Raw genomic sequence first — 26,767 nt, forward strand, 5'->3', positions numbered from 1 at the left:
TGAAGAATAGTCATTTATTATGGGGGTTTTTGTTTAATAAAATTACACTGAAAATATATTTGCACACAAGAATACACTTATGAACATTTCAAATGTCACTATAACACAAAGAAAAATACCTCTTACTATAACTTTTTCCCAAAAAGTTTGCAAACAAATAGTTTATTTTCCCCTAAAGGCTTTCTTTACCCAATCAAAATGGAGGGCTAAAATTAATCCTTTACAGGAACACACACATGTTATTTATATAAGCACACTTACACACACACACACACCTTGCTGCAGGCAATACTTCCGTGGCAAATTTGCCTGCATTGGGACTGCAGAATCAAGATGTAAATATCATAAAATTTCAGTCATTTTATATTGTTACGTTTGCCAGTGATAAGTGTAACTTTCTCCATAAATATTTAATCAAATAATCTCACACTTTATCTTAACAAGTATTTACAAACTGTATACTAAAGATCACTGCATCCTGCATAAAGGTGACCTCAAGGATATATTGTTGCTACCATGCTACAATTTACACAGAAGAAATATGAAGGCAATTGCTAGTTTTGGAAGGCTTACACCTCTTATTGATATAATGTAAGGAAATTAACCTGCAGAAGGCAGAAGAGGTCAAATAATTTCAGTGCAATTAGTCAATGAAATTACCCATTCATGACTTGTAAAAAGTATACCACGGTAATCAGTCTGAAAGGCTTGCTTTTGAATCAATTATTTAGTTCTTTAAGAACTGTATCTTCATTCCATGTTTGCAGGTCATCATGTGTCAGTCATCTACTGGTGATAGGAAGAAGTTGCATAGGGACTTTCCTCATCCTCCTCTCTGTAGTGGGGAAAATTAACATCACAGTCAGTTTAGGAAGATGTATAATTGACATACGTCTCTTTATCAGGAAACTGCTGTCATAAAGCAGACACCCACATCTATCCATGAAGAAACACAATGATCTCACCACTTTCTACAGCTGTAGTTACATTACTATGTATATTGTATCGTAATATTACTTAGTATCTATAATGGCTTCAACAAGAATATGAAATTGAAAGTAGGTTAAAAAAAGCAGTAGCAGCACAATACTCTTCATCATCACAACCTGTGCTAGGAAACAGGAATAGTGAGCAAAACTCTACACTCACTATATCCCCAATTCTGCAGGAAGCAACACGAGGGACACGTGAGTGCAGATCCTGTCCCATTTTCAGGGATGTTGCTCTCCCCTGCCTTCCTAGATCACTGGGGTGAATGTGAATATTCTTGGAAAGAGGGTGTTGTACATTATTACTGGAGGAGCTTCTAAGCACTAGTGTAATACAACTGGGATCCTGGTGGTAGGTGCTGTGAAAACACGAAGTAAAGACAATCCCTGCCCCCAAAAAACTTACAGGGATACCCTCTAAGGCTATCCAATGTTGGGAGCAGGAAAAAGCAAACCTGTAACCCGGAATGATTAGCTGAGCAAAAACCTCCATCCTACTCTGGCCAGCTACTGAACTGGCCCTCTACCTCTACATTATTTGCAGACCAGGGCAGAGGGATGAGGTTTAGCTTCCCCGCCCTCCAAAACACACACACACACTTCAGCTGGTGATCAGAGAAGATGTGAGATATATTTTAAGCCCTCTCTAATACTGTCTAGTCTGAGTATTCTTTTTACGGGGGAGAACAGTCTGAAAGGTTACATTCAAAAATCAAAACCCAGTCTGAAGAGTAAATTATAGACAAAGGCAACTGTTTCAATGATTTGCACAAACTCTTACATCTAGAATCAATTTGATTCTGAGGGGAAGGATAGCTCATTAAAATTTTGACCCATTTTATTTTGCTGGTAAACATAGTAGACCTTGTTAGCTTTCAAATTAAAAATGCAACAGCAGCTAAACAGGATATGAGTAGGAGATCCTGGGGAAGAAAATTTACTATTTTTTTTCTGTGCTCCTTAAAAGGAACAGACTATAGGACACTTCAGAGTCTTAATTCCCCCCCCCCCCCCCCATCCATTTGTATCATAATTGTATAATTTGTGGATTACATGGAACTGATTGTATTTCAACTGGAAACACTTTTACTAAGGAACCAGGTATCTTTAGACTACCCAAAAAATTAAGGAAATTGAGAAAGAGGAGTGTCAAAGCAAACCACCTTAGAGGCCAAGGAATTGGTATGGCTGTCATTTGGACTTAGTTGGTAAGCTGCAGGTATAAAAAGCATTCATCTATAAATTCAGTCAACAATGAGGCAAAGAAAATCAAGACTTGGGTTCCACAGCCTGTAATGCACAAAAATGCACTGCTATCAAATGGATTCTGAGGCAATCCAACTGCATAATGTGGTATTTGTTAATATTAATTAGGGGCTCACTTTAACAAGTACACATCCTTTCACATACAAATTTAGAGGACCAATATAAAAATGGCACATTCATACATCTCATGATTCTAAAACTGATCTGCAATCAAAATGGATGACTATAAAGAGAACTAGTACTAGAGAAATGACTGCCGAAGTCTCTATACATACTGCTAGAAATAGTCACACTTCGTTCCTGAAAATTACATCCTCCCTGGAGAGGACACTTGGAATATGTCTACACAGCCCGTGGTACCAAGCCTCCCAGCCCAGGATGACAGACTCTAATTTGAGGGGCTTAGGTAGGGTGACCAGATGTCTCATTTTTAAAGGACAGTCCTGATTTTTGGGACTTTTTCTTATATAGGTGCCTATTACCCCTCACCCCCATCTCATTTTTTCGCACTTGCTATCTGGTCACCCTATGCTCAAGGGTTTGACTAAACCACCCCCACAGTGACATAAGTTACACCGACATAAGCGTTTGTGTGCACAGTGCTATGATGGTGGAGAGCTCCACCCTGAGACTGCATATTTATTTTTATTAGCTGCTCTTGTAACTTGTGGCACATAGTACCTGAGGCAACCCAGTCTTACTACTATCTGTCAGTCTAATGCCACGATTCTTTCTCTATCATAGTCTGTATCAGTGACAGTGACCTCTCTTTCAATAGTTTTCTTATGTCATCTGTTGTCCTCCTTCCACCAGGGGTAACCCAGACTGTAGCTTTCCCCACTGGCCAGCAGAATGGTGCAATACATAAGGGAAAGCTGCAAATTACTATTTTTCCTACCGTGCACCAAAGGAGTTTTTGAACACCACCCAGGGCTTTCCCTAGGACAATATGCCTATACACCTCCCTTTACCCTGGGCTGTGTGCAGCTAACATGATCTAGCCCTAAATCAGCAATAAAAGAGAGACTGTCAGTTTTCAATGGAAGCAAAAGCCAGAGACCAGGTTCTATGGCCTAACTAAACTATTTAACCAGGAAGGAATAATTTGCACTGGTCAATATTACTGGACTGCCAGTCAGTATCACAGTGGGACAGTCTAGGATAGTAAATGAGATGGAGTTAAACTAAAATGGAAAAAATAAATCAGAGTTTGAAGATGTTTCAATCTCGCATGACTCAAAGACAAATACTTCTCCATAATGTTAAAAGAGAAGCTCTCAAAGTGAGATGAACCATCATTCTGAAACAGGCTGTTTTTCAGTTGGAAGCAGTTATCACATTTTTTTCAAACTTTTTGAAGTGTTTGTATAGGAGGCACATCTCAGTAATACTGCAGCAAGATAGCTGAGAGAGCGATTTATTCAGCCCATAACAACTATTAAGTGTAACATGATGTAGGTATTCTTAATGAATAATTTGAGATCATATGCTGCATTTTTCTATTCCTATTATAAATATTCAAGTGAAACAGCATCCAGATTCACTACATTAATCTCTTGGCCACTGAAGCCTTCTAAAACAACCAGTGAAGTCCTTGCCACTTTAAGCCAGTTGCTGCACTGTGAAGTCTGCATGTGCATAGCTGCTCTGAACCCAGGTGAATACAGTACAACACAAGGAGGATGCTTTCTGAATAAACAATGTCCTTCCATAATGCTTTGGACTTCTGCCATGTAATAAGGCTCTCTTATGTACCATCTGTTTTCAAGTAGGGAGGAAACACACAAATCTAAGATACATTAATAAACAAATTTTAATGCTGATTACTGTTCAGGTTCTGTAATAAATAAGTTCAGTTACAATTACTTCTAAGAAGTCTAAATATCTGCTGGTATCACTTTTTTATTTCGAGAATGTATTGTAGGCTATGCTGGAAATTATAATTTAAAATGAGAGCATCTGGTATAACCTACAATCCAGGAGTCTGATTCAAAGCCCAGTAAAATCAAAAGAAAAATGCCCACTGCCTTTAACGGGGTGCAAATCAGTCCCTAAATTCTACTTATATTATTTCTGCAAGTAGACCTGGTGATTTCAGTAATATGCCTGCCTGACTCCTGCAAGTAGGATTTGGTCATAAAAGTTGATCCACTCTTTTCACTAGTAAAATAATTTTCTTGTTTTGTAAAAGTTGAGCACTGGCTGCTTGGTCATATTTTTGCTGCACTAGAAAGCTCTGATACTGCTTTTGTTGATGGTAGATGAAAAACAAATGAAAATGCCACTAACAAAATTGTATTGGATGTTTGCTGTCCAAAAAACTCAACACAGTAAAAATTGCTCAGGGGAGGTTTGGTAGCAGCAGCAGCAAAAAAGAATGAAAAAACCACACCCTACAAGAAAAGACCACTCACTGCAGAAAATTATAGCTGTTCTGAGGCAGTGTGATGAGTCTATACATACCCATGTAACCCTGAAGGTCAGAAGACTCCATCTGACAGAACTGGAGTTTTTTTACCTTTAGGGCTCTCTTCCCTTGGATTGGAATTATTCTTACATATTGTACAGGCACTTAGACCTTTTACACATATGTTAAATTTACTTTTTAGGATAAGATACATCCCTCTTTGGATTTGATCATGAATCCTTCCATGTGGCCAGATTTGTATTCGTACAACCTTTATCCAAAAACCCAATTCCATTAAAACCATTTAAAATGGCTGTCACTGTGTAACAATGGCCATTTTAAGAATAGTTCAGATTCTCCATCTAATTAAATCCCCCTGCCTAGATGGCTTCTCACCCACTGTTTCTCACATGCTAGCATAAGGCTCCAAAGTTTGAGTTGCAAAAATTCAACTCAATTTATGTCTGAATCATTGTGCAAATGATAAATAATGCTTAGTGCTTTCCATGACAAATCCTAAATCTGGGATTGAAATTAAACTGTTTCTTTTAAAGAAATGTATAATCACTGGGGTGGGAGGCTACTGGGGAAATAATAATTATGAAAACCTTTCTAAGTTGGGGAGGGGGTCTGTAAACCCCTTCTTTAAAAAATGAAAAAATGATTGTCTCATTAAGGGTTGGTCAGTTTCTGTTATAGAAATACATGCACAGTTCTGGAGTACCTCCATATCTAGCAAAATATTCAGAACTTGAAACCCCTTACCCTTTCTATAACTATCCTAAGAAAAGCCACCACACCCATAAGTTGCCAGTGCCACGTTAGGACATGAAGGAAGTGTATTTTCCCCATTGCACAGAGCTGTTTTCAGAGGGAAAAAATGGGTCCAAGGTGTTCTGTTTTTCTTTTTGGGGGGTGAGGTTTGACAATTGGTAGCTTGACCTAATAGAGAGGATCGGACAGGCAAGGAGCTGTCAGTCCTGGTAATGCAGAAGGGTTTATATCATGGTCCCATAACAAAGGGAGCTTATTTTTTTTTATCCCATCTGATGTGGAACAAGTTATGGTACTTTAAGGCAGAATGCTGACAACTACAGTAGAACTCTCAAACATTTGAAGCTATCTTTAGTCAAGAGACCAATAATTTGCTATGGCTTTTTAAAAAGAGTAAATTGCAGCACAGAAAATGCCAACAACTTCAAACTGTATATTACTAACACAATGACTGACAGATGAAAGGCTAGTGTAAATATTAAAATGTCTGAAGAAAATCAGTCCACCTACGGTTTTTGCTTGATGAAAATAAGTCACAGAAACATCTGTAAGGAATATTACAGAAAGGCATAACAAAAGAGCAATGATGTAAATTTACTGCAGCACAACTACCCAGCACTAGCTCAGTGCCAAATACTCCAAAGATAATTGGTTTTTTTCAATATTTCTAATATTAGAAATTACATTCCATAATTATCTGAGATACAAAACATCTCTTCAAAAGTTACAATGCTAAAATTTGCAACAGCAGCTTTATGACAAGTGCATGAAGATTTAATCATGTCCTAAAAACATTATTTCAGTGTGAGATAGTTCACACATTCCAATGCAACTGCAATTGCATTTATTTGAATGTGCCATCGCTTATACTGATAAAGGCATATACTGCGCAATCATTTAAATAACAGCTGCGTGATTTTCAATATAGAGTTCCAGCAACATGGACATGTCTAGAAAGTGCCCAGCCTTGGTACATTCTTAGAAAGATAGTAGAAAAACATGGCTTTTTTTCTAATCGGCATTTAAGATCTGCATGCACTCCTTGTTACCAAAAAACCTATCTGAGCAACCCATGCATTTTTTTTAAAGCAGCTCAACTATTCTTTTCATGTGAAAAATGCCATTCCTCCCTCTTTCCCCCCCCCCCAAAAAAAAAGCTGGATAACTCAAACAGTTAAAGCACTTTGATTAAAAATGTATCTTTGGGCCAAGAATAAACATGAGATTTCAGCCCCAAAGGTAAATTTTTCAAAAAGTGTAACATCTGAAAATAAGAAATTGGAATGAAAGAGGCTCTTAAACCTTATGGTGTCACAATGTGGCTCCATAACATTGAAGACAAGAACTTGCAACCCTTATTCACATGATAGTCCTACTGACATCAATGGGAGCTGTAGATGCTCTGCATGGAGAAAAGAATCCTCTTATTAAAGACTAAGGCAAAGCATCTCTAATGTAGAATAACCAAGGAATACTATAATCCAAGGGTAGTTATATACTGTAGTTAGCATCAAGGTATGATAGGGAACCCTAAGTCAGTTAATTAACAACGAAATGAGAACTATGCCACAATCAGTTTGCAAATCCGCAGCCAAAAATGGGCAAGGGATAGCATTGTATGCTGATTCAGAACTGGGACAAATCCAAATGTCAGACTGATACCTAATAGAGTCTTGAAAATGGAAACACGGTAGGCCAATTGCCAAAACTCAAGCAACCAAGACAACAATACACAAAATGTCGTATCAAACAGCAGGTAAATGTCACCATAATAAAGTCAACCAAATATAACATTCATGCAGAGGAAAGTGTGAAATGCAACCCACCTAAAACTTTTTCCAAGGGAAGATTTTAGTTTAAATTTCTAAGTATTTCACAGTCCAAAAGCTGAGTGCTATTTAAGCCACATATACCCCCTCCCAGATGGGAAAGTCTCTTCTGAAAACAGGTACGTCCGCTCTCTAGTGGGAAGGTTTTGCAGCCATGTGAAGAGGGGAGGCAAGCACAGAATATAGGCTAGAAATTGCATAGCTTTTTCCCAGTTGTGCCCTACAACTGACAGTCCCAACTGCACAGTGTTCACATAGACTGGCTTGACTGGACAAGGAAGGAGAAAGCATTGACATGTTAGCTCCATTCCATGAGACTATGGCTCTTTTCTTGAATTCATTTGCTCTCTTTAATACCATGCAGTGGACGGAAGCTTACAGCTCCTAAAATTGGTGTTTGGGAGGGAAAAGATACGAATAGGTCTTCTCCATCCTGAACTTTTATTTTAGTTAGCTTCTGTGATCTAAGTGAGATGAGGAAAACCTGATGCATTCTGAAGTATAAAATGGAAGCTAATACAGTAAGTCTCGGCACATTGCCTACAACAAACAGACTGGGTGCTAGTCAGGAGCCAGTGTAAAATAAGGCTGAATGCTGGTTGAGGCCTCCAGTTTTCAATTGTAAATGACCTTTTTACTGGTAAATTCTACTGAAAGTTTGCTGGCTCAGGATTTAGGGTTTGTTTATACCATCACAGTGACACTTTGTGTGAAAGATTTATTTATGTGCTCCCAAATAGACCAATAGCCCAATGCTGCAGAACTTACTTAGGCAAAACTGAAGTCAAGGGGAAGTTCTGACTAAGGCCCGTGTGGTATTTTCACAAACTATAGAAAAATAGTAACACCTCATGAAATAAGCCCCTAAAATGAGAATGGGGGTGAGCGTAGGAAAGGCAGCTGAACAGCAAGGTGGAGTTTAAACACTTTGATGCACTTGACTAGTTTAAACAAAAAAAAAAAAGTAAATGTAGCAAATGTAACAGGGCTTCCCTCTCACTCAAAGTAGTTATGGAGCACAGCTTACTTCAGCCAAGTCTGGAGAGAGAGTACCTGCTCTCCTCCCTAGAGAGCTTTCCTTGCTGATTCTCACTACCAGCCTCCCACAGCAAATCCCTCTCATACCACAAATGGGGATATGAACTGTCAACAGCTGGCCCAGAACACTGAAAATCCCTGAACTCAGGAATATCAACTGTGGTTCTACCTTTACCTGGAAGAAAGAGATTAATCCCCTCCCTGCTAAACTCGGAAAGGTATCTGTTCATTCCCCAGCATACTGAATGTACCAAAATATTTCAATACTAGGACTTCTATTTTTAAGTTACTTTGGCTTGTGAATGCTATTTATGTTTAGTTGGATGAAGAGAGATTTTTTGAAGTCTGTAAACTGTGAAAAGCAGAGTACAGGGTTGATAACATGCTTTGGGGCAGGAAGTGTTATTTTTTGTGTTTGTACAGCTTCTAGCACAATGGGGCCTAACCTGATTGTGATCTTCAGGTGCTACCAACCCATAAATGTTTAATATAGAAATCTTGCCAATTTTTTCCTTACTGAAATAGATACAGGTATCTTAGCATTTACAATATTTCTTCATCTTTCTGCCCTTGCTGAAGGGACTATCTTGAATATTTTAAATCGGGGTTTTTCAAACTTCATTGCACCGCAACCCCCTTCTGACAACAAAAATTACTGCAAGGCTCCATGAAGGGGGACCTAAGCCTGAGCCCTCCCACCCTGTGGGGTGTGGAAGCTTGAGGGCCTCAGCCCTGGGCAGTGGATTCTGTCTGTTGTCTGCTCAGGTGCCTTAGGCCTGGGTGAAGGTAGCCTACATCATCTCCTGCTCCCAAATGTGCCCACATAAAACAAACCAAAAATTAGTGATAAATCTAATATCTTGCGACTAACATCCCAGAAAATGGTACCTCTATTTAATAATAGATACTTTTAGTCACTAATTAGAGGGACATTCATTGCTCTGGCACCTGAGACCCAAGAACCTCAGGGTATATTGTGTTGACAGGTTCTCAGAATATACTGAAATGGTGGAAGAGCAATATGCTGGATTGGAATTCTAACAAGAATAAAGGAAATGGCAATAAAAGACACAACATACAATGAATGATTAAGTTCATGTGTCATGGATTTAAAAATATTTATCTCCAATTCAGATCAAATGATCTTTCTACAGAGAACTAGTGTGCAGCAATGTCAGCAGTTACCATCCTCTCAGGGTTTTTAATTTCTAAATTATCTTTTAGCTAAAGAGAAGCATAAATATTTCAAAGCCTTGTTTGAAGGGTCAATTTAGTAATTTTCCCTACGGCTAAAGTTGTTACCAGTACTGTATTATGTAACTGTCCCCATCAGTATAATATTGAGCGGTTTCCCTCTATTATTTAGTATAAAAACAACTGTAGTTCATATTTAAACGCTTTCAATTAAATAGTCAAGAAGTGAAACTGAAATGGCCAAGGAGCTAGCTTTATGAAATATGAATAAAAGCACAGTTTTGCTCATGTGTCTCAGCATTGCATAGACTGATACCCACTTATGGTCTAACATTCCAGTCCTAATAGAAGCAAACTCCCATGTCTATAAAGTCAATGGTAGTTTTGTCTACACGCTGCCAGATCAGGCCCTTCCAAACATATTTCTTCAGAGTTCTGCATCATCCCATCCCTTCCATGATGGACGGACATACATGATCTTCCTAGCACTCAAAACAAGATGCCAAATCTTCTCTTATTGTAGCCTCAGGCTAACACACCACAGCATGCAGATCTGTGCATCATTTTACACTGGCCAATATGATGAGGTCCACATATGACCTATCAAGTATACTTTGCACCGAGAATTGTGCAGCCTTAAAAAAATAAATGGCATCAGTCTATATTCTACTGTTCTGCAAGAGAATGATGTCTTATGATAGAGACAAGATTCAGCTGTAATGAATATCAAGGGGAATCTTTATGAAGGCCACTGTATCTCTTTGGTTCTCATCTCACAGATTAGCTAAACAGTTTCTCCTTAAATTCTGACCTGGGCTAGGCAAACATTGAAATAACAGCTTCATACGCTACAAGATGTAACTGATGACGCCACCATGTCACTGAGTGGTCCTGAAGGCTCTATTGCACTCTAACTGTACTGGGCTGGGAGCAATATTTTCCTTTTTCTGTGATTGTAGGTTGTACATTGGAAAGAGCTTTATGGACTTCCTGGATTTTTCCTGTTTGTTATTTGCTTAGCTTGCAAACAACTTTCCTAATGATTTGGTCCTTTCCTATTAAAAAAACAAACAAAACTGGTGTTCCCACCTGAAGATGTCACGTCTGGCTTTTTGCTGGAAGAATCTCTCTAAATAGAGATATAGGGATGGCCAGAGTCATAGCTTTCGTGCCCACATAGCTTTACTCCATTTCCTACCACTGACAATGTAACAGGGCCCTCAGCACCTCTACCAGATTATGAAAACTACATGCCTCTGGGAATTGGAAGCTGCCTGCACTTGCAGGTTCCATGTGTGCTTGTGGTCAGCTGTATCAGATTGGAGGGGTAAATAGGAGTAAGTGGAGGATGGAAATAAGACTTATTTTCTGTTAGCAGATTTGCTCATTTTGTTCAAAGGTAGGATACCCAAATAAGAAACTTTTCTCCACATCCATTATTTAGTATCTGCACTTCTGTTGTGTATATATTAGTGTGTTCTGACCTCCAATGTAGCTGTCAGTATAGCATACTATGTACTGGCACCTAATATGGTGCATGGTTCATGACCAAGCCCAAGGACAAGCTTTATTTTCCAAGTTAAGAGCATTAGTAACAGTCATTACAGACTTGAATCCAAGCAGAGCTGTTCATTGTTATGTTAAGCACAGCCCAGGAAGCTTAGAATGCTTGTTTTAGTCACCCCAAAGAAGATTCAAAACTTGCTGATTAATTGAGGGCTTAACCCTGTATATCCACCCATAAATGGAGCTCTCCTTGAAGACAATGGGAATTTTGCATGAGAAGACCTTTCAAAACTGAGCACCATACTCTCCCTAGTACTACGGTTAATGAGAAACTCTGCTCCAGTTATATGATTCAAAACCACCGAAGTTATTATCTTTAATTTTAAAAAAACAATTTTCAGAAGTTCAAGTTATGGCTGTACGAGGGCAGATTTAAGATATACATCTTCTACCAAAGGGTGAAGGTAATTCAAGCTGCAATATTATGCCTTTCAGAGAGACAAGTGCCCCAAATGAACACTTGCACACATCACAATATTAATACATGTTTGCCACAGATTTTAGTGACCACACATTTTTTCATTAAAAACAAAATGGAAAGTTTTATTAAAGAGATTTTTAAATACACTAAAATGAAGACAAATGATAAGTTACTTTCTCACTTCCTCCTTCAGGAAAGGAGAACGGAAAGAAAGCATTACAACATTTTTATAGTGCTGTGTATCCCAATTTGCACCTGCCACCCTCAGCCCAACACAAACTGCAGGTTCAGAAGGACATCTGCACAGATTTCTGTACAAATGCTTCTCACCCACAAATAATGAACACTAGTCACTGCTTACAGCACACATGACAATGAGCATTCATTTGATACTTTAACCCCACTTGTACCAAGCATCCAACAGTTGTAAAAGGAACACTAATCAAAGCCCTTGAGTTAATAGCTCTTGGAACATGTAACATATCCTCAAAGGCTTCTTCAGTTCATTGCTGTCTCTCTACATTTCTCTTTTGGCTGATGGTACTGGAGAACTGTAAAGAAAACAAGAACCAATAAACAACTTCATATCATGGATCTCATATATGCTCCCATCTTCTCTCACAGTGAATGAGCTGAGTACTAGGCAATTTAACAGAATTTCAAGTTACAGGTTCTGTTCCCAATGTTGCATGTTTGCAGCTAGCTAGCAGCCAGGGTGTTGCTTATAGATGCAAACAAGGATTTTTACAGTACCTCTTTTCAAATGCACTATCATTCTAAACTCTGATGTGAGGGAATCATTAAATATCCATTCCCCCTCCTCCTCTCCAGCCCAGTGGTCATAAGGCACAAACTAAAAATCATGCCCCGACCCCATGCACTAACTTACTGCATTCACTCAATAGAATTCTCTTAATGATATTGTAAAGAGCTTACAAATCATCATAAAACTTATAGGGCATTACATCCAGACATGATATCTTACTTAGTTGCGTACACATTCAGAGTAGATGTTTTTACAAAACACACACATAGACAAGATAGAACCCTTAGTGAATAATTTCTGGAAAATTCAGTCCTACAAAGTGTTCGTTTTTCTGCCAGCCAGGGGTAAAACTGGAAAACAATTATTACACATCCTTCATATCCCTGACATCTGCATTATATAGGTTCACTGCAGACACCACAGTAGATAACAGTTTGGGAAACATGCACTTAAAGAATACCAAGACAGGGCAAAAGCAGACGTGCAAAAAATCAAAGGATAACTTGTTTTTATTTTGCTTTCTTCCATGCCCCTGCACTGCCGCCACCACACAAATGCTCCTTTTTATATCTTACATTTCTTTGCTTGGTGGCCAGAGATTGAGTATTAATTTTACATTTATAAAGACCCCTGAAGGATCACAAAGTTCTTCATAAATACTGTATATATACACACTACTACAGAAATGCAGTCACCTCTGAGGAGGATGGCAGCAGCCAAATAATACACAGCACAACAATGGCTGTGGTTAAAGATCACATGGAATTAACATCCACGCAAGGCATACAGTGCCTTCAGGTTTAAGGTCTAATTCAAGAGACCACCTTCACAACCTACATGTTACTCAGTTTTCTGTTTAGGTAAGATGAAGAGCTGTATTTATAGCAAAGACTGGTTTAAGTATTCCAAAGCTGAGAAATCCTACAAAAGAAGACTGAGGTTATTTCAAGGGGCATGGTTAACCGATAGAATTTTTGGAAGGTGATGGTTAATTGAATTCAAGTATTCATCTTGTATTGCATTTACATCAGGCCTGAGCCTGCAGTGGCTCTGCATGCAGAACTGTTAAGCATAAGGAATCAGGCCTAACATGTGTAACTGAGTTTCACTATGTAAGAGTGCATGTGATAGAATTTAAATTAAAAAAAAAACAAAAAAAAAACAACCTTAAGGGAAAAAGAACTGAATGAGCAACTTACCACATGCCATGTCCCATTAGCCTGCATGTCATGCTAGCCCAGGCATGCTGACAGGAGAAAGGTGATAGTTTTTTTGAATTTTGGAGCCAATCCTCTGCTGCTGGTGGTGTCTTCTTTACTCAGACCTCAGATCCATTCTTCTACTCCCTGGTTCAAGATGTAGCAACATAACAAATGTTGCTTTTCTTCCATCTTTGCAAACTGACATTTGAGTACATTCCAATGCTGATATACATCCCATAATCTCACATTATCTGAAAAGCTCTCTACTATGTGCCAAGGCCATTTGAAATAGAATGTACAGGGTTAGTGTAGCTGAAATGTAGCATTTTTACTTATTTCACTTTTACCTTCATATAAAAAGGTCTTCATTATAGTCATACCATACTAACATGTAATGATGACAGAGCAACATTGACTGAGTGGCCAAATTGTGCTCAAGGTCCCATAATCCACTGGGTATGATAACATTACAATGTATGTACATAGCACCTTTCACACAAACTGCATCCTAAAAGGCTTTACAGAGTTAAATCCATGCTTCCCCCCCCACCCAAATCTGAGAGGACAATGATGTTCTATGCACAGGAGAAAAGATGTTTTTCAGATAAAACTGAAGAGCTGATGGGGGGGGGGGGGGGGAGAATATTAGATTTTGCCAGGTGTCAGAAGCTGCAGAAAAGCAGGTTTCCTAAACAATGGCAAGATATAGGAGGCACATGCTAGAAAAAAGTGAAGAAAAAGTTCATGCAGGATGTGAAAACAAGGACGGCAATTTTGAATGGGATCTTGAAACAGTGGGAACCCGAGTTCTTTGGGTGGGGTATGTAGGAAGGCAAGCAACACCATTCTGCACATGCTAGAGTCTGGAGAACAATGACTTGGAGAGCTATGAACAGAGTTCAGTAGTTAACAACAGTAAAAGCAAGCGATGCAGACTTGGGAAGTGTACTTATATGTACATACACAAAACTCTCTCGGTTATATACAGACTGATGGAGGGCCCAATTCTGAACTAACACTGCTATAAATCCAGAGTAACCAATAAAAACCAAAGGGAGTTACTCTGATTTATACCAATGTAACAGATCAGATTCTGGTCCACAGTCTGTAAAGTGCTTTGGGGTCCTTTTAGATAAAGTGCCATATATGCTTAAGGCAACACTTGTACATTTCGTTTTATTTTTATAGTACTGATGAAGGTCTAGGTGACTCAATACAGGTGAAATCCCACCTATATCATAAGTAAAAGTTACACATATTACAACATTGTACAGCACACTTATTTGAAGAATTGTAATGCCTCAATTGCTTCTAAGTCCACGAGATATCTGATTATACATTGAAACCCACCTGTGTGCACTTCAATGAGTGCTCACCTGTTTGAAATGCTGTAAGACTTACAAATGAGACTAGAAAGATATCAAATCAGTACCCCCTCCCACCATATTGGGCATATTGTCAGGGCTGTAGCACCTGACTCCCATTAAAGTCTATGGAAGTTGTGGGGAGAACCCCACATGTAGCTCAGTAACATTATCTATTAAATTTACATATTTATTCTTACTCTGTCTCCTAAGTTAGCTTTTTCCTGTGACTATAACTGACAATCTAGTTTCTAAATGGAGGTTCAAGCTGGAATCGGATAATCAAGCTGTGCTTTTGTGCTTCATGCAGCATCATGACCCAAAAAAAATCTGTACTCTTGTAATTTTGTTAATGATGCATATACAAAAGTGAATGTAGTTTGCCCTTTTTTGACTGACTGGGGAGCAAATGCAGCAATAAAGTTGTGTTTTCCAAGCTCTGACCCAAAAAACACATAAGGAAGCAGACAGGAACAGTAAAATGTCCCTCTCTTTAAACCAGTCACTCTGAACACAACTACTTTTTATGTGTGTAGTTTGCCGAGGTCCTGAAATGAATTCCCTCCTACACATTAACATTTTATTGTGTGCAAAGGAGGTTAAAATAAGCAAAACCCTTGCTGGAGACCTGTGGTCTCTGTCAGCCCAGCTTAACTGCTAAGTCAACAACACGTACTCACATGTTAATGTCGCCTTTTTAGCAGGCTTATCATGAGATTCATCAGCAGAGGCCATTAAGATAGCAATGTCCTGCACAGTGTCCTCAACCATGCTAAAGATGACGCAAGTTAAATGACTGTGGCAGATGAATACCATTAACCCATGAAATGGACAAAGATCCAGATCTGTACTCCCCTAAATGTGGAGAGGGGTGGAAATCTGAACCCAAATTTGGATTTCATGGCCAGTTGCTATTACATACCGCTCAGGAACAATGTTGTATATTTACAGCATTAAAAATATATTTAATTGCACAATAAGATACTAAATTATAAAATTTAGGTGTCCCTAGCCTCTGTTTGCCATAAACTGGGATTAGGTGACAGGGCATGGATCACTTGATGATAACCTGTATGTTCATTCCCTTTGGGGCACCTTACATTGACCACTATCAGAGGACAGGATACTGGGCTTGATGGACCTTTGGTCTGACCCAGTATGGCCGTTCTTATGTTCGTATGTAGAATTTTAACTTAGTTCATCTGAGACAGCAGGTTTGGTCTTGTGAGGTGCTGAGCACTAAGGCTGTAAGTACCATCCTCCAGCATTTGTAGTTTTTGAGAGGCCTGAACTGATGTGGGCCCTTGCAGGAGGAAACACTGATCTTGCAGCCTAAATGACTGCAAGGGCTCCTGCTGTCCAAGGCCTGGTCTGTCGATGTAAGATACGGCATAGAATACCGTAGCTGAAGTCGACATATCTTATTCCAACTTACCTCCCGTCCTCACGGCGCGAGATCGACAGCCGAGGCTCCCCTGTCGACTCTGCTACCGCCGCTCACTCTGGTGGAGTTCTGGAGTCGACGGGGAGCATGTTCGGGGATCAATATATCGCATCTAGACGAGACGTGATATATCGATCCCCGATAAATCGATCGCTACCTGCCGATACGGCAGGTAGTCTGGACGTAGCCCAAGTCTTTCTTCGGGGAGAGAAGGGAGATGCCTCTCATTGGTTAGTTAGAAAGGAGATGCTCCACCTCCATCTTCTGTTTCCTGACAGCTGGAGAAGTAGATAGTTGCTCCTTTTCAGCAGCTGGCATGCCCTCTTCTTCGCACTGTGGTTTTTCACATGTACAATTTAAGGAGCAGCTCACCTGGGCAGGCAGTTGCCTGTATCTCTCTACTGAAGCCAACAGAGGGCTGGAAGGAGCAACTTCTGCAAGGCTTGATTTCTGGCTTCACTCCAAGGAGCTACTAATGAATGAAATTCCAAGGGGTGAACATGAAAAGTGTGGCTGATTAGCTGTGGGGGAGCACTAAGAGGAGGAGAAAGGTATGTGAGAGGAGAAGGAATGATGAACCCCCAGAGAGCATGTATGGCGTGCGTGTTTGAGAAGAGCCAACCCCCTTATGGAAGGGGATTGTGTACGGAGATATGGGATGAAGCCATTAGAGCCTCCTCTTAGCTAAGAATACATCTTTTTCCCCTAGTGAAGGCGAGGCCTAAGGGAAGGTGAATGTATGAGGGTGGTAAAGGAGGAAGAGACAGCTACTAGGGGGAATGAGCATTGCTTGGGTGAGAAAGGAAAGCTGTATGAGATTGGGCACATCTACAAATGTGTATTGGGGGGCCATTTCAGATTTTTGCTTGGGGGGGGGCAGTAATGTATCATTACACACCTTCAGCTCCCACAGGGTCTTTGGGTGCTTGGTACTTTGCTGAATCAGAGCCTATATGGATAACCATCTACCAAATCAGAAATCTGTGTTATACCAACACTTTTTACACAACAACAAAGAGTCCTGTGGCACCTTATAGACTAACAGACATATTGGAGCATTAGTCTATAAGGTGCCACAGGACTCTTTGTTGCCTTTTACAGATCCAGACTAACACAGCCACCCCTCTGATACTTTTTACACAATGTTATTCTTTCTCTTATTTGTAGCCAGGGCTTAGATACAACTGTTATTCTAGATAGCTTCTTATACTATCCTAATCATCGTAGTATCCAAGAACCTGCCTATAGTCCATTACACGACATGATAAATGTGATTTGTGATGGGTGCTGCAAATAAGCCTAAAATCAGAAAGATTATAGACATAAATATAACCAGTGTTTGTCCAAATGCCACAAAAAATAGGCTTACGACAACTCAGATATAAAAAGGAGTAAGTGTTAATCTGAAATTAGATGCTTCATTTTAAAGTCTAGTTTACCTGATATCTTCATCTTTTAGTTTCCTGGCTGCCTGTTTGGACAACTTAATCTGCAAGTCCAGTCTATGTAGAAAATCTTTGGCAGATAGTTCTTCAGGTGCAGCAGGTTGATTGTCAGGTTCTTGAGGACTGGGAGAAGAAGAACTACTCTCTTCCTGAACTGTCACTGGTCCTTCACCACAAAGTGAAATGTCAATAATTTCATTCTCAGGCGATTCCAGCGAATTAAGTCCATTGAACAATAACGGCTTCTCTGATATAACTGGGATATTCAGTGTTTTCCTCAGGAATATACAGTCATTAGTAAATAGTTTATTTGCCCTTTTTATTTGTTCCATCTGGAAGAGAGAAGAAAAAACAATTAAATTGAAGCAGTACTGATTTCTGTAACGTACAGAATGCCACCATCCTCAAAACACACAACAGTCAAGCAGTTTTATAAGTAAAAAGACTTTCCTTGAAACAATTACTTTGTCTTAATTTAGCATATAAAAGGAGCTACTGAATTTAGAACAATTATCCTCAACTACACCTCTACCCCAATATAACGCAACCCAATATAACACAAATTCAGCTATAATGTGGTAAAGCAGCGCTCCGGGGGGGGGGGGGGGGGGCGGCGCACTCTGGAGGATCAAAACAAGTTTGATATAACATGGTTTCACCTATAACGTGGTAAGATTTTTTTGGCTCCCGAGGACAGCGTTATATCAGGGTAGAGGTGTATGTTCTGTCTTGCCATTAACTCAGCCTTTTTGCTTTGCTTTCTTTGTCCATGCACTAGGCTTTATGCTACTGGAAGTCTCCCTAAGGGTAAATGTTTTTTGTTCTACATAAAGAACCTTTCCCTAAAGTTGAGTATTCCATTCTCTTCACAACCCAAATTTAGGCCATCTTTGCTCAGCAAAGAATACACAATAATGCAGCAAAAAAGCTGCATTGTTTTGCATTCATATTAGGGCCAGTCTGAGAGAGCAACCCCCAGAGAACCAACTAAATTACCTAAAGTATAAGTATTCCCAGCATGTGAAGGTGTTTAGGGCTTCAGGGGTACACTAAGATGTTTAGAGCTTCAGGGGTACACTAAGATGTTTAGACCATATAGCTGACTGCCTATCTTGAAAGACCCCAAAATAGTGAACTTCCTGGGTTTTGGAGACATCAAATGAATATGTTTAATCTGTGATGCCACTCCCCGCTTTGGTGTGTTTGGTTATACATAAATGCAGAGATCTCTAATTAGGTCCTGAACTTGGCCCCATATTTTGTGAGAACAGTAGTGTAGGTGGTCACTTCCTGGCCAAAACCAACCATTGGAATTCTACAGCATGAACAGTGGCTACCCTCCTTATTTTACCCAATCAATTTATACAAATATCAAACTGCAGCTTGGAGGTCCTACCACTGGGTGCTCCATCTTGATCTCAAGTAACCTGCCCAACGCACAATAGAAACTGACATCTCAGTGGGGCCCATCTTTCTATCATTATGAGTAGGGGCCCCACGGATTCTGCAGCTGCAGAATTTGCCATGACAGTCACCCATAGCTGCACAATCTCCGCTTTCAGTTTTGTCTGTAATTGTTTCTAGCCCTAGAACCTTAAAAACAGGAACTAAATGCAAACTGATGACGTGATGACTGCAGAGAGCCTGAAACAACAGTTCTGAGAAATGTGAGCTGCCTCATTCATCTCTATCAGGGCCTTGTGGTTCCCAGGATTTCATGGCTGTGGTATTTGCCATTTTCTAAGATGTTATGGAATTTAGCATTTTTGCACTAGAATCTGACATTCTGCTACATCCAAGCATGTGAAATGTTATTTTAATCTCCCTATCTTGTTAGGACCTGCCTGCAAGTGCCTCTTGCTCTCCAACATTCCCCACAAGAGACAGTCAGCTGGATCATAGTGCACTCCCTACACTGCTCCCGTTTCACTAGGTAGTATAGGCTGCAAAACCAGAGCTGGAGCCCCAGCTTCCAGTCTGGAGAACATCTCAGGGCCAAGGCCCCAGAAGCCACCAAAGCATACAGAATCATTTACTTGCTCGATACCAAAATTCTGATTACACTGGTAACTGGAAGGCATAGCTTTCTTTAAAGGAGAAATCAATCTACAGAACTGTAGCACAAAGGCTGAAACCCAATATGTCTACCATGACTTGCATTTGTAAAGGAACTAGCAAAATGACAGCTGATAAATAATGCATCCTAAAGCTGTTTATCATGCTTCACTGTAACTCTGCCAGTGAAGGTTTGTTCTTCCTCCCTGGAATACTGCTTAAGTATATCTTCTTGTGGCCCTTCAGAGAGCCCATGTATTTTAGTGGTACGAGTAAGGGACCCCTATGTTTTAATCTCCACTCTAAAATTCTGTGAGTAGTCTTGGGTACGTCGCTTGAGAACTGCTGACTAAGTTCTGCCTTCAGTTACACTCACAGAACTCCAGTGCCTCCAATAAGGATTCATAGGTGTAAATGTGAGTGGAATTTGACACTGTGACCTTTCCTATGCCGGGAAAATTCATAAGCATTTCTCTGCACTGGCATAAGTCCACCTGTGGTAAAAATAGCTGAAGTTTGGAAGTTGTAATGCAAACAGGGTACAAGTATTTTAACCTTAATGTTGTTCAACCCTGGAACTGGACAATCTGGTGGTAAAAAACTTTTTTTTTTAAACACAGCCATATGTGAAGCTGTACCAAGGCACAAAATGCTTATGAACTTTCCTATTACACATGCACCCTATGTTTGTTTGGAGAAAACAAACAGTAAAATAAAAATAGTAGTCACTTATTTAGGGATGTTGCAAGGGATTAGGGTGACCAGATGTCCTGATTTTATAGGGACAGTCCTGATTTTTAGGTTTTTCTTATATAAGCTCCTATTACCCCCCCACCCCCACCCCCGTCCCGATTTTTCGCATTTCCTATCTGGTCACCCTACAAGGAATTAATGTTTACATTGCACAAAGCGCACACCTTCTTGGCTTTGTAGGAACAACATTTAACAATATTCTAGCCATCATCCTTTTAATTCCCACAATTACGTACCCACACTCACTTATTCTCTTAGAATATTTCGACTAAAAATTTTATTTGGTGTTTAACAGAATCAGCTTGATAGATCTTTACAAATATATGATTTATAAACATCAAAATTTTCCCAGATTACCAAAGAGATTACACTAAAGATCACAAATTAACATCTCCCCCCACCCCCATTCGATCTCTCATCAGTGGTAGGCTTCATCTACACTACATTACCCTTGTTCAGAACAGATCTAGATGACAGTGACTATCAGCACTAGTGCTCCCATCATTGCTACAACCAAGGGGAGCAATAAGGAAGGGAGCCATAGCAGAAAACTTTTGTTTAAAGTAGGGTAGATGAATAAGGCCTTGGATATCCTTTTCCCTATATGGCATGTGGATAGAATGACAAGAGCAACTTGAAAGATACCTATGGTAGATAAACATGATGCCCCGTGTTGTAGCCAGCACTCTTCTGGTGAAGGGCAAATATGTGGACCTTTTGTTTCCTTTAAAGACAATCAATACCTCTTCTTAAACAGCTGGAGGAAGTCACTGTTAGAGGTGCAAGTTCTTCATCCTCCTCACCTTCTCAAGAGATGAGGATGTTGCTTTCACACCACTCTGAGCCCCTACTGAAGTAAGACTTGATCCAACTCCCATCAGTCAGAGAGACTCTCAGAAACATCAGTGACTTGGTTTAGCCCTATGAGGCAGAACCGAGTGTGACTGGGATTGCTGCTAATGCACTTTTCATTTTATAAGGCTTATACAAAGATATTCTTTAATAAAAGTTGGTCCTAAGTTTCTATTTTAAAAAATCTTCTGTTTACATTATGGGAGTGTTAAAACTCTAAAGCCTTTACTCAAGACTTGGTAAATTAAGGAGACTGCTAGGAATGTCTGGTAGATAGCAAATGGGAGTGAAAAATTACTACTTACTACTTATACTGTCACAATGGCAATTTAAATAGGGAGAACTAAAAAAGGCACATCTTGACATTTGAAATTGAGGGCTAGATTACTATTTTTTCAGGTGTATTCTTTGACAGGTCTAGCTTGAAATGTATTTTAAGTAATTTAAATAAAAATTAAAAATTGAGCTTAATTTTTTAATGTTAGTATTCCATGATACAATGCCACTCTGAAATACTGAAGTTCCTATTTAGAAATACATTTATACAAATTTATTTTAATTAAACTGAACTACAATGCAGTAGTCCCAGTTCTGAATAGACCAAATTTAAACATTTCCAACACCATTTGTCACTAGATGCGAGAGGGTTTTTTTTAATGTGTGAGATAAGTTACAATGGTGAGTATATAAATAAACTAATGGCAAACCAATTCAGCTTATTCACAGAGCCTTATTGAGTCAGATTCTGCTTTTACACCAAAAAAACCCAGAGTAACTCCACTGACTTCCACAGCATTACTTCTATCAGTAAGGAGTAATCAGGATTTGACTCAAAGTAGAGTTATTCTTCTTTCCAAAAGGAAATAAAGACTTTGACCTTATTCACGATGGGAGCCAAATATTGTTAATTACAACTGTATATAAAAAGCTGTTGCTAGAAAGTTTTTGGTATGTTTTCCCTTAGGGCAGCTGAAACTTGGTTTGAAAACTATTATGACATGATGCTAGAGACAGCAGGTGGTGGTTTGCATGGGTAATGTATAGCACATCTTATGTATCATGGCTCTCACAAGAAAAAAAATATTCCTAACTATGCTGCTCTGGAAAAGCTTATTAGAAACAACCATGTACAGGTTCCTGGAGCCTGCACAGTGGACTAGGCCACATTGTCATGTTGTAGATATTAATTGAGATTATTATTTTTTTAAGGGATGGCTGTGGATGCATTACTGCAGCAATACATTTTATTAGAGACTCACACCTGGCTGAAGATTCCCCATCTATGGTCTTCTCTTATTCACAGCTGGCCAAGCATTTCTTCATCTATTCCTGCAACTTCTGCTTTAACACATGGCCAGGGAGGGACTGAGCCCTCCTCCATCACAAACCACTGGCTCCTGGAGGGCTAGGCATTAACTCCCCCATCACCTTACTGTCCCCCAAAACTTGCATGTGATGAGGAGGGATTTTTCCTCTCTATGCCCCCTTCTTCTCATCTCACCCCATCTCTCTTACAACCTCATTTGGCTCACATCTAACCAAGGATTCCTGTCACTCTCCATCCCATTTCTTCTGTCTGACAGCTATGGTTCCCAACCATCCAGGCTTCCCTCCAGGAGTCTCCAGGAAATAAAAATTAATATTTAATAAAAAATATCATGGCGATGAAAACGCCAAGAATACATCCAACCAAACCTGGCAACCCTACTCACAGCTGACTAAGGGTTTCCCACCCTGCAGCTCCTGTACCATACATCTGGCTGGGTATTCCTCCTTCACTCCATGGCCAGACCCCCAGTGGCTCACACCTCGCCAGGGATCCCTCCTCCCGCAGCTGCGCTGTCTCACCCAGGCCGAGGAATCCCTCCCCACTCCCACTGGCCTGGCCCACGAGTTATATTGTGGTAGCTCCAGATCGCGGCTGAGTCCAGGGCCCGCGCACACGTGGTGCGGTCGGGCCCGGGCCCGGGCCCAGGCCCAGCATTTACGCTCTGAGGCGAGGAAGGGTTGCGACGCCTCCTCTACAAATGCGGACCCGCCCATTGTCCCAGGGACCGAGCAGCCTTTCTGCGCGGCGCCTCGGCCACAAGCCTGGCCAGGGCGCCCTCCCCTCTCAGGGCTCGGGGTCCCGGACCTGCCCGCCCGCCCCTGGCGCCAGTGGGGCCTCGCCTTCCCGGCGCCCCCCCGGGCCGCCCTTACCGTAACTCCATACTTGAGCGCGATGCCCTGCAGCGTGTCGCCGGCGCTGAGGCGATGCTCCAGGTAGCGCTCCGCCAGGGGGGCCGCCACGCTGGCCGTGCTGCCGTACGAGCGGATCTTGGTGCGGGCCAGGCTCTGCGACAGCTCGGCCTCCGACTCGGACTCGGAGCCAGAGCGGGCGGCCGGGGGCTCCTCCCGCAGGGAGAGCGGCAGCGGCGGGAACTCTGCCATGACCGGCGGCTCCCTCAGTGCTGCGCGAGCTCCGCCTCCGCAGCAGCGAGCCGAGCAATGGGCATGGCAGGCTGCGGAGGCACTCGAGTCACCGCGGCTGAGGCCGGCCAAGCGCCGGTGACACCACCGCAGTCAGGGCAACGGGGGAAAAAAAAAGTGCGCGGCCTCAGGTAGAATTGCGTCTACCGCCTGCGCACGCGCAACCCCCTGCTGCGGCTCTAAGGAGCATGCGCGAAGCCTGTGCGCATGCGTAGTAGAGAAGTGAAGCCCAGCTGACGCTTCTGCTCTTCGTCTGGAGTTTCGCTGTGCTCTGCGTCCTGTCCTGCCCCGCAGCGACAGCGCCGGGAGGGGGAGAAGATGCTGAGCGAGGGGCAGGTGCGGAATGGAGGGTAGCGAGTGGAGGGGAGGGGGAAGAGCTGTGTGGAGTCGCAGGGGGCCAGTGGAGGAGCAGATCTGGGGTTCAGGTAGCAAACTCGAAGGAGTAGTTCCCAGGGAAGGGCGCCTGGAGGAGTAGGTCGGGGCGGGGAGCAAGTGGGCTGGGGATGTGATGGGGGAATGTTCAGGACCTTGGTAAAATGCTGTTTTGAGCAATCACATCAATTATTGCTGACAGAATAGGAACATAAATTAACAGATGTCAAGCCAACATAACCCAGGGCCCTCTGGAGTGCTGGTGGGCGTTCCATAGAGAGACGTCCCACAATATTTTTACTACTATTAAGGGGTTACTTGAATGCAATGTATATGAATAAAAATAACTGAACAAAGATTTTTAGCTGATTTCTGCGTATGTCTCAGGGCTTGTCTAAACATGGAGAAATCCCTGATTAACTATCCCTAATTAATTCCACAGTAGTGGGTTCTTATTTCCAGAATAATGTTTTTTCTGATGTGGGTTAAGCAAAAGAGGAATAAGGCACTCTTAGGGCTTGTCTACACTGGCAAGTTTTGTCGCCAAAAACTGCAAGAGTGTACACAGTACAATGGGACCTTTGTTGTGAAAAACACCCAGTTTTGGTGACAAAAAACTTCCACCCCTACGAGAGACTTTTGTCTTTTCCCCGCCCTTTATTGTTGACAAAGAGCCAGTGTAGAGACTGCTGGTTGTTTTGTCGACAGAACTGGCTTCTGCCAATATCCCACAATGCCTACCCTGATTGCTCAGTGTTTTGATCTCTGCTGCCCTGCAGGCATGCATCCACCCCCCCTTCCCCCCCCCCCATCAAAGCTCCGGGAAGTATCTGTATGATGCTCCATTTGAGGAACAAACAAAGAGCAAATCTTTGGAATGCTCCTATTCTGCCCTGAACTAGGAACACGGCAGTAGGTAGACTGCTGTGCTGCTTTGCCATTCCTCAGCACTGACAGCTCACAGAGCTCCTCATGATGTTGCTCTCGGCAGCTAAGGGGGCTGTGGGAGAACTCAGAATCCCAAGATGTGCAGCGATCAGCTCTTCCTTCCCACAACACTGCACTGTGGGATACATACCCATGGTTCATTACTCACCCTGTCAATGATGGTGTCTCCAATGTCGATGTGATCTGTCGACAGAGGCGCAAGTGTGAACACCCTTTGGCGATTTTTGTTTTGTCGCCTTTTGGGTGTTGACATAAGTTTTGTCAACAAAACTTGGTAGTGTAGACAAGCCCTTATTCCAGAATAAGAGTGTCATACATGAAGGCTTGGGCTACATTTTTATACCAGCATAGGTATGTCAGTCGGGTATAGTAGCGACATAGCTATGCCAACAAAAAACCCAATGTAGATGCAGCTGTGCCGATAGAAGAGTGATACTGTCAGCATAGCTAATGTGGTTTTGGGAGATGGTGTTCCGACCCCAGTAGAAACAGACCTGTATCAGCATATGCTGCATCTACACTAAGGCCATGGCTACACTTGCAAATTTGCAGCGCTGCAGCAGGCTCTCCAGCGCGCCAGTGTGGTCAAAGCCCCAGCGCTGGGACAGGGAGGTGGACAGCGCTGGGAGAGCTCTCTCCCAGCGCTGGTGCTCCTAAGGCTCTGCAGTGTAGACATAGTCAAAGTTAATCAGGGATAGTGAATCTTTCAGTGAGAGCTTGTCTACATATGGCATTATCTCCAGTATAGTCATATGCAAACCTTAAACAAATTAAGCTATTATTGCCAATACGTATGCAAACAACTTACATTTCCATAAACAAATCAGAGTGTATTGGCAGGGCACGCTTTCAGAAGGAAAATTGAACAGTTTTCTTTGCAATTTCTTATACTCTCTCAGTGCGGCCTGCATCACATTATAAATGCATGTTGATATTCAAGTAGCAAGTCAGTTTCTGAATTGTGAGATTCCATGGTTTGACATTCAACATCATGTTATTGCTTTCCACAATGAATGTATGATTAATTCTCATTACACTTAATTTCAATATGTAAATCTGTCTTCATAATTTTCCCATTAAAGTTAACAATGATTGGACAAAGGTGTATAATAGCTATGTAGTGATAAATATAAAAGTGATTAATACAATTTTTCCTATTTAGAAAGGTAACACTTGTATTTTGATAGCGCACATAATACAATTGTATAATTTCATTAAATATTTGTAAGATGTAACTTTAAGTACAACTTGATTTTGCTGTGTGTAAATTGTTATTAACTTTATGGCTGTGGCTGTAATCTCCTAATGTTATTGGCTAAAAACACATACAAAATTGACTACAGCCAAAATCCCAAGACCCAAATCCTCTAACAAGGATTTTTAACTAGGTTCTGTGGCCTGTAATGTGCAGGAGGTCAGACTAGATGATCATTCTGGTACCTTCTGACTTTAAAGTCTATTAACCTATTTTCCCAGGATTATTTTATTTATAAATTTTCCTATATTCTAACAGTCAAACTAAAAGCAATTCTGTCTTTTAATTATGCTGGCAGTGATACAGGCAGCATTTCTGTATGGCCATAATATGAATAGCCAGTGAGACAGACATGATA

General features: G+C 41.1%; 1 protein-coding gene across 3 annotated transcripts; it reads right to left on the bottom strand.

Annotated features, from left to right (window-relative positions):
• On the bottom strand, positions 1-23,999 carry LYSMD2 (LysM domain containing 2). 3 transcript variants are annotated; one of them, XR_005585638.1, is made up of 4 exons: positions 23,565-23,999; positions 17,700-18,037; positions 13,450-13,596; positions 10,959-12,035 (listed from the first exon to the last, which is right to left on the bottom strand). XR_005585638.1 is itself a non-coding variant. In XM_039492395.1 (3 exons), exons 1-3 carry the CDS (start codon positions 23,793-23,795, stop codon positions 787-789), a joined length of 618 nt encoding a protein of 205 aa, XP_039348329.1. In that variant the 5' UTR covers positions 23,796-23,999; the 3' UTR covers positions 1-786. The 3 variants fall into 3 exon arrangements, 2 of the variants coding, with proteins under 2 accessions (XP_039348329.1, XP_039348330.1); XM_039492395.1 differs by lacking the exons at positions 10,959-12,035; positions 13,450-13,596 and adding an exon at positions 1-835; XM_039492396.1 differs by lacking the exon at positions 13,450-13,596 and having other exon boundaries at positions 10,961-12,035.
• Positions 24,000-26,767: the final 2,768 nt, after the last annotated feature.

The sequence above is a fragment of the Mauremys reevesii genome, linkage group 10 (genome assembly GCF_016161935.1).
Source record: "Mauremys reevesii isolate NIE-2019 linkage group 10, ASM1616193v1, whole genome shotgun sequence".
NCBI lineage: Eukaryota > Metazoa > Chordata > Testudines > Geoemydidae > Mauremys > Mauremys reevesii.